The sequence below is a fragment of the Silurus aristotelis genome (genome assembly GCF_946808225.1).
Source record: "Silurus aristotelis genome assembly, chromosome: 2".
NCBI lineage: Eukaryota > Metazoa > Chordata > Actinopteri > Siluriformes > Siluridae > Silurus > Silurus aristotelis.
The window spans coordinates 11,079,563-11,099,111 of record NC_139575.1 but is presented as its reverse complement, the minus strand read 5'-3'; the positions used below and the strand labels follow the sequence as shown (position 1 = coordinate 11,099,111).

The window sequence follows — 19,549 nt, the reverse complement described above, 5'->3', positions numbered from 1 at the left end:
AAAACAGCCTGTTGCTTCTGTTTAGTGTTTAAAGGCTTTAATGAGCAATTGGGGGCAAGAAAAGGGGGGAAAGAATTCCTCAGCCATGTGTTGAATTTCACATTTGAATCATTAGCAAGCTTTCAACATCTAAGTGAACTTCTCTCTTTTCCACATTACATTGCAGCCAAAGTAAACAAGCAAATGATGACGGTCTCGAGATTTTAGTTTCCTTTATACTTCGTCTACTTTTATGCACATGGAACGAAAATCTGTAACCCAAAGCAAATTTCATAAAAAATGTTTCTACATATAAAAATCATGTTGCCTGTATAGAACAGTGTACAGTGATGAAGTGAAGAAATTAGAGTCTCAGAGCTTTTTTGAACTTCTCCCTTAGTATTATGGACATCAAAAAGATACAGTGGATAGAAGAACAAAGGTCCACGCACCCTTATGAAATTGCAGGTTTTTAAAACTATAAAGACAGAAATAACAGCATCAATACCAGACTTGTTCCATCTTTAATGCATTATTCCAACAAACAGAAATCCAGAGGAAATATATAACATTTTGGGGAATATTTTAAATAAATAAACTACCACAGCTTGATTGCATAAGTCTGAACACTTCTCCCAACTAATACTTTGCGGAAACACCTCTTGCCTTTATTACAGCATCAACTATTTGTGGAAAAAAAGTCTAACTTTACACATCTAGAATGCCCTTTTTTTTGCAGAAAAGTTCCTTCAAATTGCAAGGTGATCTCCTATGCATTGCTTTTTTCAGGTCATTCCATAGGTTTTCGATGGGTTTAGGGTCTGGGCTCTGGTTAGGCTTATCGTTATTGGGTTATTGGCATGTTGAAATATGAAATTCCTCTTCATTTCTAACTTTTTGGCAGAGGAGAGAGAATTTGGTGCTAAATTATCTTGGAAATTTAAAGCTAGTCAAGCAGCCCCAAAGCGGAATGCTACCCCCACCATGCTTCACTGTTAGTATGATGTGGTTAATGTTACAATGAAAGTGTGTCAGCATCAAGCAGATTCATGGAATTTATGGATCAGCAAATTTAATTCAGTAAAGTAAAATACAGTATGTAGCCTATACTGACATTCAATTTAAGTTTGTACATGTACATATTTCTGTTAAATGAGTTCAACATAAACATGTACCTTCAACAATGACAATAAAATGTAATCTACAGGTGCATCTCAATAAATTAGAATATCATTAAAAAGATTTATTTTGGTAATTTACTACAAAAAGTGAAACTTGTATATATTATATAGATTCATCACACACAGACTGATATATTTCAAGTGTTTATTTCTTTTAATTTTGATTATTTGGGCTCACAATGAACAAAAACTCAGTATCTCAAAAAATTTGAATACTTCATAAGACCATTTAAAAAAAACATTGAATTGTTGAGCCTTCTGAAAAGTATGTTTATTTACTGTATATGTACTGAATACTTGTTAGGGGCTATTTTTTAATCACTGTCTCAATTCAGCGGGGAATGGAGGTGATCAGTCTGTGGCACTGCTGAGGTGGTATGGAAGCCCAGGTTTCTTTGACAGTGGCCTTGAGCTCATTTGCATTTTTTGGTCTCTTGTTTCTCATTTTCCTCTTCACAATACTCCATAGATTTTCTATGGGGTTCAGGTCTGGTGAGTTTGCTGGCCAGTCAAGCACACCAACACCACGGTCATTTAACCAACTTGTGGTGCTTCTGGCAGTGTGGGCAGATGCCAAATCCTACAGGAAAAAGGAAATTAGCATCTCCATAAAGCTGGTCAGCAGAGGGAAGCATGAAGTGCTCTAAAACTTCCTGGTAGACGGCTGTGCTGAGCTTGAACTTGATCAAACACAGTGGGACCAACACCAGCAGATGACATGTCTCCCCAAACCACCACTGACTGTGCAAACTTTACACTGGACCTCAAGCAACTTGGATTCTGTGCCTCTGCTCTCTTCTTCCAGACTCTGGGACCTTGATTTCCAAATGAATGTCAGATGTAGCCCATGGATACTTCTGTGTGTGGAGGCTCTTGAAGCACTGACTCCAGCTGCAGTCCACTCTTTGTGAATCTCCCCAAATTCTTGAATGGGCTTCATTTTACTTTTTTATACCATGTTTTTCCTTCCATTTAACTTTCCATTCATGTGCTTGGATACAGCACTCTGTGAACAGCAGCTTCTTTAGCGATGACCTTTTGTGTCTCACCCTCCATGTGCAGGGTGTCAATGATCGTCTTCTGTAAAGCTGTCACGTCAGCAGTCTTCCTCATGATTGTGTAGCCTGAACCAGACTGAGACACCATTTAAAGACTCAGGTAACCTTTGCAGGTGTTTGGAATTAATTATCTGATTAGAGTGCGACACCACGAGTCTCCAATATTCTCATTTTAATTAGAGTGTGATGTGTGATGATTCTATATCATATACAAGTTTCACTGTTTGTATTGAATTACCTAAATAAATTAACTTTTTAATGATATTCTAATTTATTGGGATGAACCTGTAATCTAATCTAATCTAATCTAATCTGATCTATTGTGTTCATCAGTTTGTTGAACTTAATAATTATAAAATATTAGGTTTCGTGTAACTTAAACACTGTTGTCTGTTGTGTAAATGAATCAGCACTTTAACACGCCATCATTCTGACCTTCTGTACATCAACATACAAAATCAAATCATGGCTTTTAAGAGCTTTCGAAGAGTTTATCTACATCCATGACACTTCGGATTGTTTTTGACTATGCTTTGGCAACCGGTAAATCATTATGCATTACAACACATCCTGTTTCAACATGTGTCTTTGCAAGGTTTTGGTCTGCCATGGGCCACCAAAACAACTTTAATGCTTCCTGGTATAGATTTCTGGAACCATACTGGAGCCGAACTTCCAAAACTATATATATTCCCTATTTTGGTGTAATAATGATGATGACAATAGAGAGTGCTGTCTAACATCGCTCTACAACCTCCCATAAGTCTTCCACTTGGTTGAGATGGTTGGTACTGTTCTGTTTTTCATTATAAAGAGACTACTAGCATCAGTGAAAAATATGAACATTTCATCGTTGGATAAAGATGATAAAAGGTGACTCTCCCCTCCACTTACTTCTGGTCCACTTGCTTAATTTCTCTTCATTTACTTTGCAGTTAAAAGCTAATTCGCACACATACTATTTTGCTTTATATCAATAAAGGTGTTTAAAAACCTCAGTGCCATTGTTTCTTTTGACACAATTCACTTCCCACCCTATAGTATAAAAGTAATGATTATAGTTCATTACCCAGAATATGATGTATTCAGCAGTGGCCTTACAGTGGCCACTTTTCCACTGATTATGAGGTCTAGCAAATTGCATAACATTGCATAGACATATATAAATATATATATAGTTTTTAGAGAAACAGGATGATTTTGTACAGAAGTTGTGTATTGGCTGCGCATGCAAAGTGCTTCGAAGGCTTTTTTGTTGTGAAACCAGTTAATTTTCAAATGATTGTAATGATTGACAAAACGTGACATTGCATTTCTTCACTTCAAAACAGAATATTTGTTTTGGTTGCTGTTGGCAAAAACTGTCTTTCCAACACAAAAGAGAAATCCTACATTTAATTGGTGTGAAGGTGTGCAGCAAAACCTAGTCTCATTAGGTTTTTCCAGTGTATAGCTGATTACATCTCATACAGAAAATGGACTACAACTCCTCCTGTGCTGGTGCATGAGGACTGATGGGTGACAATTAAACACGCTTTACTGATAAATAAATATGTGGAACAACCTAAAGGTATAGGAAATTATTCTGCTTGTTTATTTCACACTTTGACGTATTTGTGCTTTCAACAGAACTTAAAAGGAGGCTTCTTCCATGGACAAAAAAAGGCTGAATTATTTGAAAATGAATGTTTATCATTAGCACGTGATCTTCCATTAAGTTCCTGATTTATTTCATTCGTTTCCTGACTGATCTGCAATGCCACACTGTGGCACAACTAGGAACAAATCCATGTTCTATTAAAATGAGAGCGATGCAGCAGCACTTTAATGCTTTCATTTGCCCAGCTCTCTGATCTCTCATCTTGCACACCAGAGATGCAGTTCCAAAGCTTTTAAAGATCTCATCTTCTCAAAGATAGATCGCTAACTGCCTTTCTGACTAAACGTATAGCTGAATTGTTTACTGGAGACCATGGGATTTGCTGTACATGTCATTTTTGCCTTTGATTTCTTATTAATATTATAATATTGTAAAATGGTTTGGAAATATTGCTGAACCAGCGACAGTGACATTAGTATTTCAGTGCTACATGTTGTAAAAAAAAACAATGCTAAGTGCCTGGCTGGTCAGTGTCTGAGTACAAAGACCAAAACAGTGTATGGAATGATATTATTGCTCGTTTTGCTTCCCCCCCCCCCCATTGCTGTTTCTCTTGGATTGCATTTGAACACCATATTTAATATTTCTACTAATCTCCTTTTTCAAACATTGTAGATCTGTTCCAGTAGTCATTGCACCTGTCAACCAATACTGAAACAGAAAGCTTTTCTTGATGATGCAACATCTCCTGAACCTTGCACTGCTCCCACAACCCTAATCTAAAAGCTTCTGCTCAGTTCGACGTGGTGGAACCAATTTTTGTGATGGAAACTGCATAACAGAAGTGCTACAGGTCAGCAACCTGCACCATGGGTGAAAACATAGCTACAGTAGCAAACAATTCAATATGTAAGTGTTTCATGTGACAGTGTGCCTTCAAACATGAAGAACATTTTGACTCCCAGTTCTGAATGATCATACTTCAGCTCTCTTGCATTCCTCCACTGCCATTTTGCAGGACTTCTTCTCTTCATGGTGAAGAGTGCACCTGATGAATCTCCAAACACCTCGATTTGCTAGCAGTCTTCTCATGGAGACATTTCACGATGTACATGCTACATGTTTCAGGGTGTCTTAAAACATGATTAACATTCTGCCCGATTTTTTAAAATAATTCCCTCCAGGAATCCACTTTTACACCAAGTGCTGAATGATCATCAATATTGCATTCCTCCACTGCCATTTTGCAGGACTTCTTCTGTGTAAGGGAAAGAGCGCACTTGTTGATATCAAGCTCGTTTGCATGGAGTTAGATTTTTTTTTTTCTTCCCCCTCTTCCATGTGTTTTTAGAAAAATTCCAATCTTAGGGGTTTTTATTATTATTATTGCGACACATGATTGACTAGCAAGGAGCCCGCTGCGGTGACGTCAGAGCAGGGCAGATGTGCGCGCGAGCGACGCGCTTCCAGGCACGTGCACTCGTTGACAACATTTAACGCCAGGTGAATGTTTTTTTTTGTTGTTGTTGCTGCTTTTATAACCTTCTGTCAGACAATATAACGGAACTATTACGTGCACTGGTGATCTTTGAGTTTCGGGCATCCGAAAGCATGCAGATTTTTTTATTTTTTTTTTTACTTTGTCACATGGCTCTGAGATTTTTTTTTTCTTTTTTTTTCCCTTTTCCAATAACAACAACAAAAATGGCGACAGATCACGTTGCGTCGCTCGGGTGCGCGCCTGCTGCGTCATGAAGTGATATTCACGTGAAACGCGAGCTGAACAGAAACCCTGGTACGTATGTGGACAGCATGTTTTGTGTATATTTCGAGCTCGATGGCGTGGAGATGTGTATTTGTTGTTGTTGTTTTTCTAACCCCATTATTGTCATGCACGTACACGGTGCGTTCGGGTCGCGCGAAGAGTGAGGGGTGTGTGCGCGAGCGCTCGAGAGAGCGACTTGGGCGTTAGCGCGCGCTGTTTACGGGATGAGCTCGTGCAGGAATGACGCTTCCCCGCATGGATGCACGTTTGTGCTACTATTTATTGTACATATAATATACATATATAAATATAGTGTTTGGGTACTTTCCAGCTTCTAACTCCCCCAAACACCCTGTCATGCTTTATTTATTAGGTTCTAACCTCCAACTGCATGGCATTCCAGCATGCTTTTTTTTTTATTTCTAATACAAGCTAGAAAGCTTCAATTAGCATTGCCCAGGCGCCACATGGCATCCAGAGATAGCGTTTCGTTTTGTTGTCATTGTGATTGCATTGCTTGATCACTATAAAGACTAAAAAAACAGGAGATCCACGCATTAAAACTCTTATTTAAATGCTTGGGGTAAAAGTGTTGGTTCTTCTTTCCTTGTGAAAATGTGGCGCAGATAGGTTAGGGAGATATTAGGTCATTTTGGCAGACTCTGACGCCGTCTCGTGACAAGCAAGGAGAAAAAAAAAAACCCAACCCTGAACGAGCTGATCGACTTGTTTACAAGAACAGATTTGCGCCGAGGGAGGGGCGCGTGTGGGCGGGGCTTTGGCAGAGCGTGTGACGCGATTGGACGCGCTGGAGAAGGAGAGACAGCGGAGGGGGCGGAGCCTGCTGGATCATCATAACAAGCTGGACGTGCAGGAGGGTGGAGTATGAGGGAGCTGCTGGTGTGCTATTTTATTTAACCCTTATTGTGTGATAAGGTCTTGGAATGAAAAAATTCCAACAAAACAGGGAAATAAATCACTCATTTGTTTGACAATCCTTAACTCATGAGAGTCTAATTATCATCATCATCATTATTATTATCATCATCATTATTATTTACTTACAGATCTGTGAAACTGATGTGCAAATAACAAAGAAACACTGCGACCCTGATAACCTAATACCTTTAAGGCTTTGGGTCAGAAGGTTAAAAGTTTAAGCCCTAGTATCACCAAGCTGCAACTCTTGGGCCCTTGAGAGAGGCCCTTAATTTTCTGTGCTCCAGGGGTTCTGTATCATGGCTGGGATATGTAAAGAAAGACTGCTTTATTGTGCATGTGACAAGTAAAAATTAACTCTTTTTATTATATTCTTTATTTGAGCATTTATTGAGTATATGCAGCATATGATGATGGCTTTATTTATAGAGTTCTGTTGGGGCATAGCAATAAATATTCTCTTCGTTTGTCAATATGCTTTAAAAAACAGTAGGTGTTTTTCGGGGGAAGAAAAACAGCCAAACACAGAACCACTTTTCAAGCCCAGGGATGTTCCTGTTTTGTGAGTGTGTGTAAACAGGTAGAAGTGCAAATAAGGCATGGGGGTAGTGTAAAGTTTGATTTATTATTGTGAAATTTATTCAGAAGCCAAAATTGGTGTTTGTAATATAGAGACAGCATTGGACATAGCAGATTCATATGAAAATTACATTTCTAACATTTTAGGTCATGTACGGAATTTGTATATTTTTTTTTCTAGTATGGTATTAATTAAGATAAAAAAAAAAATGTGTCCTTTTGATCTAAAAGGAAATTCAATCTGTATCTGAATAAATGGGTTTCCTTGTTCTCTTCTTTATTTAAAAAATATTGAATTAGTTTATTTGAATCATCTCTATTTATTTGTTACTTCTCCAAATTAGATGTTGTTCTGCCTATATGTGATTTCTCTTGATGTTTACAGGATGGCTGAAGGTTAAGCGTCTGATGGAGGGAACTGTTTCCGTCTTGGCTCTTCTTGATGTGACAGGCTGCCCTTGTTCAGTTATCACAGTGCTGATGCTGTCCATCTTAAAGGTACAGTACTGTGATAACTGAAGGATGGCAGCCATCTTGACATCTGGTTCGTGTAAAGCAGCTTTTCCTCTCTGAATACATTTTGAATGGTTTGATGATTGCTGTTAAACTAATATAAATAAAGATGACAGTCATTTTAATAGTACACACTCTTTTGCATGTGGTTACGGATTCAAAATACGTTTGTGTTGCTTTTCAAGTGTAAAATAAAAAGCTTCATACAAACGTCATCTTGTTATTTTTGTCAGGAATTTCGACAGAAAACAGTGAAATGGGACAACAGGCTGTTTTTTTAGGACCGCTGTCAAAAATGAAAATCCCTTGAAAATAATTTTACATGTAGACATTTTTTTTTAAGGTTTGAACACAAGTTTTGATTTTAATATTCTCATGAGGACCTTCCACTGACATAATTAATTATCCAGCCAATTAATACTAAGTTTACAACTTAATCTAACCCAAACCCTTAACCTCGGTAAGCAAAAGGAAATCTTGGGTGATTAAATAAATGCTACAGAAAAAGATTTTAACTATCCAATAACTATACTTCAGGTTCATGTGTATCCAGGAACCTGGTACAGTCTTTGTACTGAGCCCATTTTAATTTCAAGCATGTATTATGACCAGGAGGACAAAAATAATCATGTTCCTATGACAGCTGTAAGTTGAGTCAGTGTAAATAATGATTTAGGTCAAAAGTGCACTTTTCCTTTTCTAATTCTCTTGCCCTTTTATCCCTGTTCTCATTTCCACTTATTTAAAAGCCTTTCCTGTTGATTGCCTGTTTTTTCTTTCTTTTTTTTTTTTTTAAGGATAGATGAGTTATAGTTCCCGCTTCTGGTCTTGGCTACCGTGTCCTTGAAACCTAGAAATATTGCTGTTGGCTGAACTTCATGACTCCACACACACACACACACACACACACACACACACACACCTACACACACACACACACACACACACACACACACACACACACACACTATCATATTTAGCTACTGACTCATCCATCGTTAGGAGTTTCCAGTGGGACTTTGGCGTTTTCAGTTTGTGTCACTTGACATTAGTGTATATATCACATTATATACTGTATATAGTCTATTGCTTTTGTGTGTCTCTCACACACCTCACAAGACCATACATTTTTGTAATCGGTGTTAAAATATTTATGTATCTACTGTACATTTGATCTATTTCATGCTTAAAATAAGATTAGATAATATTATCCTAGGAGGAAACATTTATAGATGCTTATTTCAGGCTATTTCTGATGGGAATAGTTAAAGTCTCTGCATACATTCAATCAATAGGTTATTGATCTGAGCCAGCGTCCCTAAGTGCTCTGCCACACCAGGCTTCTTGTGAAATTGCAACCCACAGTTTCTGGCAACTCGTCTGATTGTAAGGACGGGAAGTCCCTCCCTTGCAAGGCAGACTAGACCTCCTGGTCTTAAAGACCTTTTGCAGTCTGTTGAACAACCACGTCAGTGAAATGTGAGCTGCTTTGCTGTGCAGGACCTAAAGACTAACAAGTTTAACCAGGACACCACAACATGGGGCACTAGGATGATTGTTTCCTGAAGCTGTGTTGTACTCTTTAACAAGATGGTGTGAGAAAACAATTACATTTATATGTAAGGTTTATCATCTTGTATTTTTTTTTTTTTGTATGATGAAGGAATTATTTGGGTATTTATTTAGGTATATCTTATATGGTTTATGGAAACACACCAACATATCTTTGATTGAAACAATGCAGGTTAAAGTTACAGTAGTAAAACTAATTACAGTAGTTGACATTTCAAAAACTAATACCACAATATAAATTCTTGCAAGTTGCTCATTTTTTACCACAATTATTAATAGTGATTAAAAATATGGCTAGGTTAGTCAGGCATTAACAAATAGTGATAATGTGATGCTGATAGAAGTGTTTTACATTAGAAATACATACCAATATATACAGTATTAAAGAAATTGAATAACAATAATACATTTGATTTTTTTTTCTTATAGCAAATATATACTGGTTTCAACAACAACAACAACAACAACAATAATATACATTTAGCTTGATATTATGTTTGTGGTAAGAGACTTTATACCAAAAATATGAATATAATGATATTATCACCAATGAATATTAGGAATCATAACGTTTCATCTGCAAAATTAAATGAGTTAAAGAAAGAAAAGAAAGAAAGGAAACAGTGTGTACACGTACACAGCACTACAGAAGGTGCCATAAATGTAACTCTAAATACAATGCAGCTTAGTGATGAGCCTCAAGCCCCCGCCCCTTCAGCAGCAACACGATTGGTGCAATTATTGATTGACGGGGCGTCGAGCCAATAGCGGTCGAGCTACGCGGTTAGTGGTAAACCCCTACTTTCGGGAATCTCTCGACGCTTGATAGGAAAGGTTTGTTCAGCTCGGAAGTGAAAGCGGAGCGTACATGATGTCTGTCAGGAAACTAACGACTTTTACCTAAAAATATCGATTCTACACGCCGAAATAAGACTTTATTACCTCAAACCCGGAGACGGACAGCTTTTTACTGAGTTCGGTGATGACCGAAAAAAGACGGAAGTAACTTTTTTGGTTCTTTCTGGTAAGAAGCTCGCGGCCGTGTTGTTCAGCGGAGTTAGCCGCGGTGCTAGCTGCAGCGCTCGCGCTCCTCTCTCAGTACCGCCCGGAGCACAGCACAGTCTCTCCGGGGTTGTTTATGTTCATTAACCGCTGTATTTTTCACTCTTCGGTCGTGGTGTACGCCGGTTTGTCGGTCGGATATTGATTTGGACCTTGTTGGTGATATTAAAAGCTCGCTAACCGACACTGGTGTATTACAAACATTTCTCTAATCTGAAGAGTTCCGTAGTTTCCTCTTGTGTGTTATGTGGGTGCTGTAGACAGGTGTGTGCACGTTGTCTTCGGGGAAAGAGTTCAAATGAGTTAAACAAGTAACTAATCAACCAGATAACCAGTTACCTGAACAAGGAACTAACCCAGTAAACATCCAGCTAAATAACCAGCGTATTTATCAGGAACTAAAAAAGTAAATATTTAGGTAAATAACCAAGTAATTGGGTAACCGACTAGCTAACTAACCAGCTAACTAACCATATAACCATTCAGGTAACTAACCAGATAATGAACCAAGTAATTAATCAGGTAACTAACCCGCAAACCAAACAGGTAACTAATCTGGATATTATCCAGCTAACTAATCAGGTAACTAACAAAGTAACCAATCGGGCAACTAACCAAGTAACTTATCAGATAACTAACCAGCTCAAGAATCGGTTCACTAATCAGATAACTAGTCGGGTAACTAACCAAGTAACATATCAGGTAACTAACCAACTTAAGAATCTGGTAACTTATCAGTGAACTGATCGGGTGGCTAAGTATCATAACAGAAAGGTAACTAAGTAACTAATCGGGTAACTAATTGGATGACTAACTAGCATAAGTCAGGTAACTAATTGGATGACTAACTAGCATAACAGTCAGGTAACTAATTGGATGACTAACTAGCATAACAGTCAGGTAACTAATTGGATGACTAACTAGCATAACAGTCAGGTAACTAATTGGATGACTAACTAGCATAACAGTCAGGTAACTAATTGGATGACTAACTAGCATAACAGTCAGGTAACTAATTGGATGACTAACTAGCATAACAGTCAGGTAACTAATTGGATGACTAACTAGCATAACAGTCAGGTAACTAATTGGATGACTAACTAGCATAACAGTCAGGTAACTAATTGGATGACTAACTAGCATAACAGTCAGGTAACTAATTGGATGACTAACTAGCATAACAGTCAGGTAACTAATTGGATGACTAACTAGCATAACAGTCAGGTAACTAATTGGATGACTAACTAGCATAACAGTCAGGTAACTAATTGGATGACTAACTAGCATAACAGTCAGGTAACTAATTGGATGACTAACTAGCATAACAGTCAGGTAACTAATTGGATGACTAACTAGCATAACAGTCAGGTAACTAATTGGATGACTAACTAGCATAACAGTCAGGTAACTAATTGGATGACTAACTAGCATAACAGTCAGGTAATTAATTAGCCAACTAACAAGTTTATTGAATTAACCTGCTAAATAATCAGATCACTAATGAGCTAAATAACCATGTCATTGACCAGCTAAATAACCAGCTTACTCTCTATTTTTATTGGTGCACATTAAATTACAGTATATGACTGATCTCACAGCTGACCAAAGAGCTGGGGGACTTTTTTTTTTTTTTTTTTACTCTTCCGCAGTCAGTCATGTTGTTTTTTATTTTTATTTTTTTAATAAAACCCTTTGACTTGAGTATATACTTTTCAATCTAGTAGCTATATTATTGTTATTGCCAGATCTGTCTATTCTACAGTCTACACTGCCTATATACATGTACTTCTCTGTCCCCTTGCACTAAAGAGTTCATATATATATATATGTGTATGCTGTAGTTATTCTTATGAAATGTTAATAGAAATAGAAAGAATGTTTGTTGAAAGTGTAGATTTTCAGCAAAAAATCAGGGGTAGTGATGATAATTCATCTGTTTACAGTGTGGAAGTTACTGACTAATAACCCAAATAATCTTTTCTCAGAAATAAACAGAATAGCTATGAGCAATCTAAATGTGTCTATAATAAGAGGTTTGATTCACTATGCCCTAAAGGTGTTTTATTAAGACTGGGTATAGGTAGGAGAAGTGATTATAAACACACTTCCTTTTTGCTTCTGAAGAGACAAAATGGACATTTATTTATTTATTTTTGTAATCAGGACTAGTACATCAGGGACAATTGTGAAACAGGTTGAAATCAGGTTAATTGTTTTTAGGTTATTCACGCGTTCAGGTTTGTAACATTTCAAGTTCAGCTTTAGTTAGCTGTGCTTGCCGATTAAGAGCTAAACAGCAGCTGTAAAGTGTTGGCCACTTCTTCTTTTCCTGTTTTTTTGTTGTTACCAAATTAAACCATATTGTGCACAATATTTTGCCAGACTGCGTTCGCAGAAGATCTGCTTCATAACGTAAGACTTTTTGCATTCAATGCAACCATTTAAGCCTTAAGCGAAAAATGTTTTCAATCCAACTTTGCTGTCGGCTTTTTTTTTTCCCGCTCTCCTGCATGTTGTGAGTTGTGGGTTTCTGTTGTTTTAAAGAGAAAGCGGTTTCAGGAACGGGGCCGAAGGGAAATCATGTCTAAGCCTGGAAAGCTTCCAAGAGATTAGTCATTTCAGATTGTTAACATGGCGACTGGAAGCAAAACCTTCCAGTTGTAACTGTCATTTCAGCTGTTGTTGATGGTAGTTTAGAAACTTGCACAAGTGCTTATTGCAAGCTAGTCCTAGTCATATGTCTTAGTGAAAACCGCAGAGATCTCTTGTTCTTTTCTGTTGATGAAAATGTAATGATACAGCGCGTGTATGTGTGCTTGCTCGAACCATCGCGTTTCCTTCGAGAACCTTCGTGTTCTTCTGGATCAAATCAGTCTTAGTCCCTGTGGTGATGGTGAGTTGATTCTAATTTACAACCCGTGAGAAAGAAGCGTCACAGTTTGAAGCCGGTCCATCAGCAGAACCTGCTCTTTAAGACCCTGCAGTCAGGGTGACATTTAAGTCGCTTCGCCGCACGATCGTCCGCGTGAATCATTCAGGTGATCTACGTCAACTTGTAGACGCGTCTCGGAAGGTAGGAAAGCGAAAGGATGATCGCGGCTCGCTTTAGCATTGCTCTGTGCGTGCGCGTGTGTGTCGACGCCTACAGGAAATGAGAACAATGGCAACATGCTTTTCAAGCAGCAGCAGCAGATTTCAGCAACAAATGTTCTTTCTGCATCTTTCTTTATTTGTCAGTGGAAAAAATGATTAGGATCCATTTTAGAAAAAAGCGAGGTCTGGGGATGTGTATCCAGAAGCCATTTATTTGAACTTGATGATGGTCAGCACAGGGTTATTATATGTGATGTTCAGCTCTTTTAGTTATTAGTCTCCTGTATTGGTTACTTAAAGAAAAAACAAAATCCAAACAGTAATAACTCAGCAATGTCAGCGCGACTAATAAAGATGGATTTGTGAGAGGAAAGTTTAAGTGTAATCAATAGAGAAGTCGTTTATGTAATTCTATATGGATAAGAAAAGCTCAAGAATATCATTTATTGTGATGAATTGGGAACTGTGAGTAGAGATAAGTGGATATGAAATGTGATTTTTGAAGCATTCCATCCCATTAATTGTAAATAGAAAAAAAAAAGTAAAACATCTGTGCAATTTTTATTGATGTCTTAAACCAGAGCGACTTACATTTACCTCATTTGTATGCCTGAGCACTTGAGAGTTATGGGCTTTGCTCAGGGGCCCAGCAGTGGCTGGATGGTGGTGCTAAGATGCCACCGCTTGTGTGGTGTTAATGCAAAATGAAAATAAAATGTTTTCGAGATTATTATATTTTTAGACAATACTCTCATTTTGTCTGATGCTTTTATACAAACTGACTCACAAATGACAAAATCTATCTAAGGATTGAGGTTCTTGCTAAAAACACAACAGCATTGCCAGGGTTAGAACTCACAGCTTTTTGATTGACAGCTCAAAGCTTTATTCGATGTCCCCGCATCCCTGCATGTGTTTTTGTAGTAAGAATAATCCAAATGTAATAAAAGGACATGTAAATAAATGTTTTTTTTGCATGTTTTTGTCTGAGGTAAACACTGTTTGCACCTGAGCAAAGGTAAACACTGCAGACTTGGTAAACAACAACACGTGTCCTCACGCAGTGAAGTGTGAACCGAAACACGCTTGTTTACTAGCATTCAATTAACCAGTGGCCTGGAGCGAAATAGGGAATTATTTATTTGTTGTCACCTCAAATAGATTAAAACATACACTGAAAAAAGGTGGCCGGTTAGATTCTAGAGAATAAATTACACAAAAGCATGAAATTTCTCATTGAAATATGAGCTCATTGTTAGAAAAGTTTCTCTTTAGAGGTTTTTCTCTGGCCGATGCTGATATTTAGAAATCAGGCCAGCCGATGGCCAATGTATGATGCCAGTTATTTTTATTTACATTTTTTTTGCCGTTTTTCTTCCCACCCCTTAATCTCATAAAATCTTACATTAATTAAATGTAAGATTTTATGAGATTAAGGGGTGGGAAGAAAAACGGCAAAAAAAATGTAAATAAAAATACAGAAAATTGCTTAAATTGAACATTTATTGATCAACACAAGCCTGTCCAGTCAGTGTACTTATCAGCTGCTGCTGGTTGAATGCTTTCTAACAATAAAGTTCCAAAGGTTACGTACATTCGCTCTCCCAATCTTATTTTCATTCTCTCCTTAAAAATAACCATGTTTGACCAATGGAATGAATATATACAGTGAGGAAAATAAGTATTTGAACACCCTGCTATTTTGCAAGTTCTCCCACTTAGAAATCATGGAGGGGTCTGAAATTGTCATCGTAGGTGCATGTCCACTGTGAGAGACATATGAAAGAAAGTCAATGTTAATATTTGGTACAGTAGCCTTTGTTTGCAATTACAGAGGTCAAACGTTTCCTGTAGTTTTTCACCAGGTTTGCACACACTGCAGGAGGGATTTTGGCCCACTCCTCCACACAGATCTTCTCTAGATCAGTCAGGTTTCTGGCCTGTCGCTAAAAAACATGGAGTTTGAGCTCCCTCCAAAGATTCTCTATTGGGTTTAGGTCTGGAGACTGGCTAGGCCACGCCAGAACCATGATATGCTTCTTACAGAGCCACTCCTTGGTTATCCTGGCTGTGTGCTTCGGGTCATTGTCATGTTGGAAGACCCAGCCTCGACCCATCTTCAATGCTCTAACTGAGGGAAGGAGGTTGTTCCCCAAAATCTCGCAATACATGGCCCCGGTCATCCTCTCCTTAATACAGTGCAGTCCCCCTGTCCCATGTGCAGAAAAGCATGATGCTACCACCCCCATGCTTTACAGTAGGGATGGTGTTCTTGGGCTGGTACTCATCATTCTTCTTCCTCCAAACACGTTTAGTGGAATTATGACCCAAAAGTTCTATTTTGGTCTCATCTGACCACATGACTTTCTCCCATGACTCCTCTGGATCATCCAAATGGTCATTGGCAAACTTAAGACGTGCCTGGACGTGTGCTGGTTTAAGCAGGGGAACCTTCCGTGCCATGCATGATTTTAAACCATGACGTCTTAGTGTATTACCAACAGTAACCTTGGAAACGGTGGTCCCAGCTCTTTTCAGGTCATTGACCAGGTCCTCCCGTGTAGTTCTGGGCTGATTTCTCACCTTCCTTAGGATCAATGAGACCCCACGAGGTGAGATCTTGCATGGAGCCCCAGTCCGAGGGAGATTGACAGTCATGTTTAGCTTCTTCCATTTTCTAATGATTGCTCCGACAGTGGACCTTTTTTCACCAAGCTGCTTGGCAATTTCCCTGTAGCCCTTTCCAGCCTTGTGAAGGTGTACAATTTTGTCTCTAGTGTCTTTGGACAGCTCTTTGGTCTTGGCCATGTTAGTAGTTGGATTCTTACTGATTGTGACCCTCCATGATTTCTAAGTGGGAGAACTTGCAAAATAGCATGGTGTTCAAATACTTATTTCCTCACTGTATGTGTATGTATGTATGTATGTATATGTATATATATATATATATATATATATATATATATATATATATATATATATATATATATATATATATATATATACTATACTAAGAACGAAGGATAAGAGCTGACGGTCGGTCGTCTGACAATGTCGATTGGCTTTAGTTTTTCCGGGTTGGTTCTGCACTGTTGACTCTTGACGTACGGCGTCAGCCGATCCTGCAAAGTCGGCAGAGCTCTTTCTCGAGAAAGGGAACTCGGATCGGCTATTTAGCTTAGCAAATAAACACACAGGAAAAAAAGAAAGAAATGTCTTGTCTTTAAAACTTAGCAGACATGATTTCATAAAAGTTACACAAATTGATTAGTAATGATCAAACGCTGCTTGCTTTACCTGTTTAGATGCTGAATACTACTACTGCCACCTGCTGGTATGGGAGAATTCTGTTCTCTCATGCAAGCACAGAATGTATACGCACGGTTCTGCGTGTCGGAGGCTTCAGTCGACCTAATTTGCAGCATAATCGGCCCGATTTATTGGCCGGCTGATCATTTGGTCGACCTCTATTTCTAATTGTCATAAGTTTAGTTTAGTATGTGGATTAACAGGAAGTGGAGGCAATTCATGGAATCAAATTACATTACGAAATCTCATCCATGAAAAGAAATGACCACCATGTTTAATTAAAATGGTTTCATTCACGTGATAAAGTGAGAACACGCGATAGGATTTTGTTTCTGGATTTGAACATGCAATCAAATCCTGTTGCACAGGTCATTAAAGTGAACCTGATGTACATGTGCTAACACAGTAAATTCAGTAAAAAAACAAACAAAAACAAGGACGTACAGAACTGTTTTTGTGCCAAACAAGGTTCCGATCTCGTTTTAGGGCTGCTCAAATCATATCTTGAGCTAGAAGCAGAAAAGACTTCTGCTTTTCTAAATGCCAGGATTAGTCTGTGAAAGCAGCACTGAGAAGGAAGTTAAAACATGAGACTCGCAGAAAAAAAAAAGGGAACAGGGAAATTCATCACAACAAATCCGTGAAACTTGACGCTGCTCGCACGGAAGGTCTGCTTGCTGGCGGCACATGAATAGCCTCACTGTTCGAGTACAACATTTGTATAAATCCACTAATAGAGAAACATTGTTTTTATTTGTCTACAGCATTATGGCTTAAAGGGTTATAGTAAAATGCAATGCTGTGTTTATAATGCCACATGTTATGGTTCCATTTCAAAGTCGCCGTGCAGGATTTTGCATGGTGAGGACCAGGACTGCATTTACATGCACAAAAGAATCTGATAAGTGCAAAATAAAAGAAAGTCAGTCATAAGATAACCACTGTACTTGCATTGCATCACAACTTAACCCACCTAAGCAGAAGGACATGACCATTTTCACACTATATGCCACATCTTGTACCATGATAACCATGATAATGGCTTTAATCGGATAAAAACAAAACATTATCTGATTGTTCGTGTGAATGTGAACGCTCTGGATGTCTGGACCGTCTCAAATCCAGATGGTACCGTTGCTTAAACAACAAGCCTGCGTAATTTGTAAAGTACTTATTTACTCAAAAGCCTGATCAGACATACCGACTATATTTCTATAAATCCAGAGCTATAGCAATCACCCACTTAAAGGAAATGGCTATTGGTCAACTCTTAATTATACGCTGGGGAAAAAAGGTTCTTTCCACACAAACCATTGTCACATGATGCACACATCGGTAGTACTGCTTGTGTGGGCAATAGCATATATGTCCACACACACAAATATGCTTTGGAGATGCATCTACCAATTCACTAATTTCTATTGTCAAAAGAACCTTGAAGTTTGTACATGTTGTGGTTATTGCTTTTCACAACAGACTGCACTCTTTTGTGCAATCATTGCAGTACTTCTTTCATGTGAACCAGAAGCTGCAAACAGGACCATCTCAGTATAGACCAATTTAAATCGGGAGGTTATTAATTAATGATGGCAATAAAAAAAAAAAAAAGAGATTGTCATGAACTTCAGCCAGCTTACCATCATCACAGTGAAAATCGATTAATTGCACAGTACAATGCGCTTCCTATCACCCTGCTTACTTCTACCGAGTACTATTGATTGGTAATAATAATAACGCTAAGAAAATGATATGGATCAATAGTAGAAGTTTAATATTAGCTAATATCCATCAAGGTTTGTAAGTGACTGACTGCACCTCTAATGTGTTTTGTCCCGTTGTCTCTTTCTCTGTATCTTGTCTCCACTGCAGTGTCTGAATGCCAAAGTTAGTAGTCATGGAGCTGGGCAGGCAGCTGTGTGGGAAGATGAAGAAACAGAAGAAGGGGGAGTTGGCTGTCCCTGCCGTCATGAAAGGCCTGGAGATTCACTTCTATCTGCCCGAAACCCACCAACTCGAGTATTTTAAAGATTGCCATACAGCTGAGGACCTGTGTGTGGAGGCCGCCAAGAGATGTCGTAAGTATATACACACACACACACAGATGCACACTCACAATGTGAAGCCAGTCCACGTTATTCCACTGAATCTATAACTTAATTTTGCATGCTTATAGAAAACATATATAAAACATTCAGCAATTTCTGTGTGGAAAAAAACTCCGCTAGTGGGAAGATAAAAACGGAGAGAAATAGTTGTGAAAGGAAGGACAGTGAACAATGACTTTCTTGGTAGGCTACTGTTTAGATACAAGCCGTTGTCAGGGTGAGTCTGGGTGAAGGGAGAGCTCGCTAACTCCAGTTGCAACAGAAATCATATAAGCACAGACAGGTTTCCAAAACTCGTGCTTTTTTATTTTTCTTGGCAACAGCGTTACGGGTTAGTCAAAGAAAATTAGAAATGAGCATCAGAAAATAATAAGCACATATTCCTCAGTCTTGCACACATGCAGTAAAACCGGATAAATGCGGTGGCAGGCTATTCCCAAAATACCGCTCGGCTCTTAAAGGAGCCACAACATATTTCACCCGTTACACCGTATAACAGACACTGTCTTTCATTAAAGCCTGTGTAAAGTTCATTAGTTTTAGTGTAGACATGTGCGGCTTATTTATGTTCAAAATAAAAATCTTTGTCAAATTCAGTGGGTGAGGCTTATATTTGTGTGCGCTTTATAGTCCGGAAATTACGGTACTTGGTTACGCAGTACATGTATGGTACTTATACGCGGTTGTATCAAAAAGGTTCCAGACTAAATGTGCTTACTGGTGCTATTCCGACTGCACGCGTTCCCACGTCTGTGATTTTCATCATAGACCGCATGTTAGAACAAAGAGCAAAC

The 19,549-nt window shown here is 38.4% G+C and overlaps 1 protein-coding gene and 1 long non-coding RNA gene across 2 annotated transcripts in view; both read left to right on the top strand.

The window, feature by feature from the left end:
• The first annotated feature begins 5,336 nt into the window (after positions 1–5,336).
• LOC310740844 lies at positions 5,337–7,824 on the top strand. Its single transcript, XR_014537770.1, has 2 exons — positions 5,337–5,613; positions 7,487–7,824. It is a non-coding gene; the product is annotated as an uncharacterized lncRNA (long non-coding RNA).
• Positions 7,825–18,526: 10,702 nt separating this feature from the next.
• The window catches only part of jak1 (Janus kinase 1), a gene marked incomplete at its 5' end in the record, with an annotated part of 38,119 nt that continues 37,096 nt past the window's right edge, over positions 18,527–19,549 (top strand). Inside the window, one exon of the mRNA XM_083566026.1 lies at positions 18,527–18,725. Coding sequence (XP_083422152.1) covers positions 18,527–18,725 — 199 coding nt within the window. The remainder of the gene's footprint in view (positions 18,726–19,549) is intronic.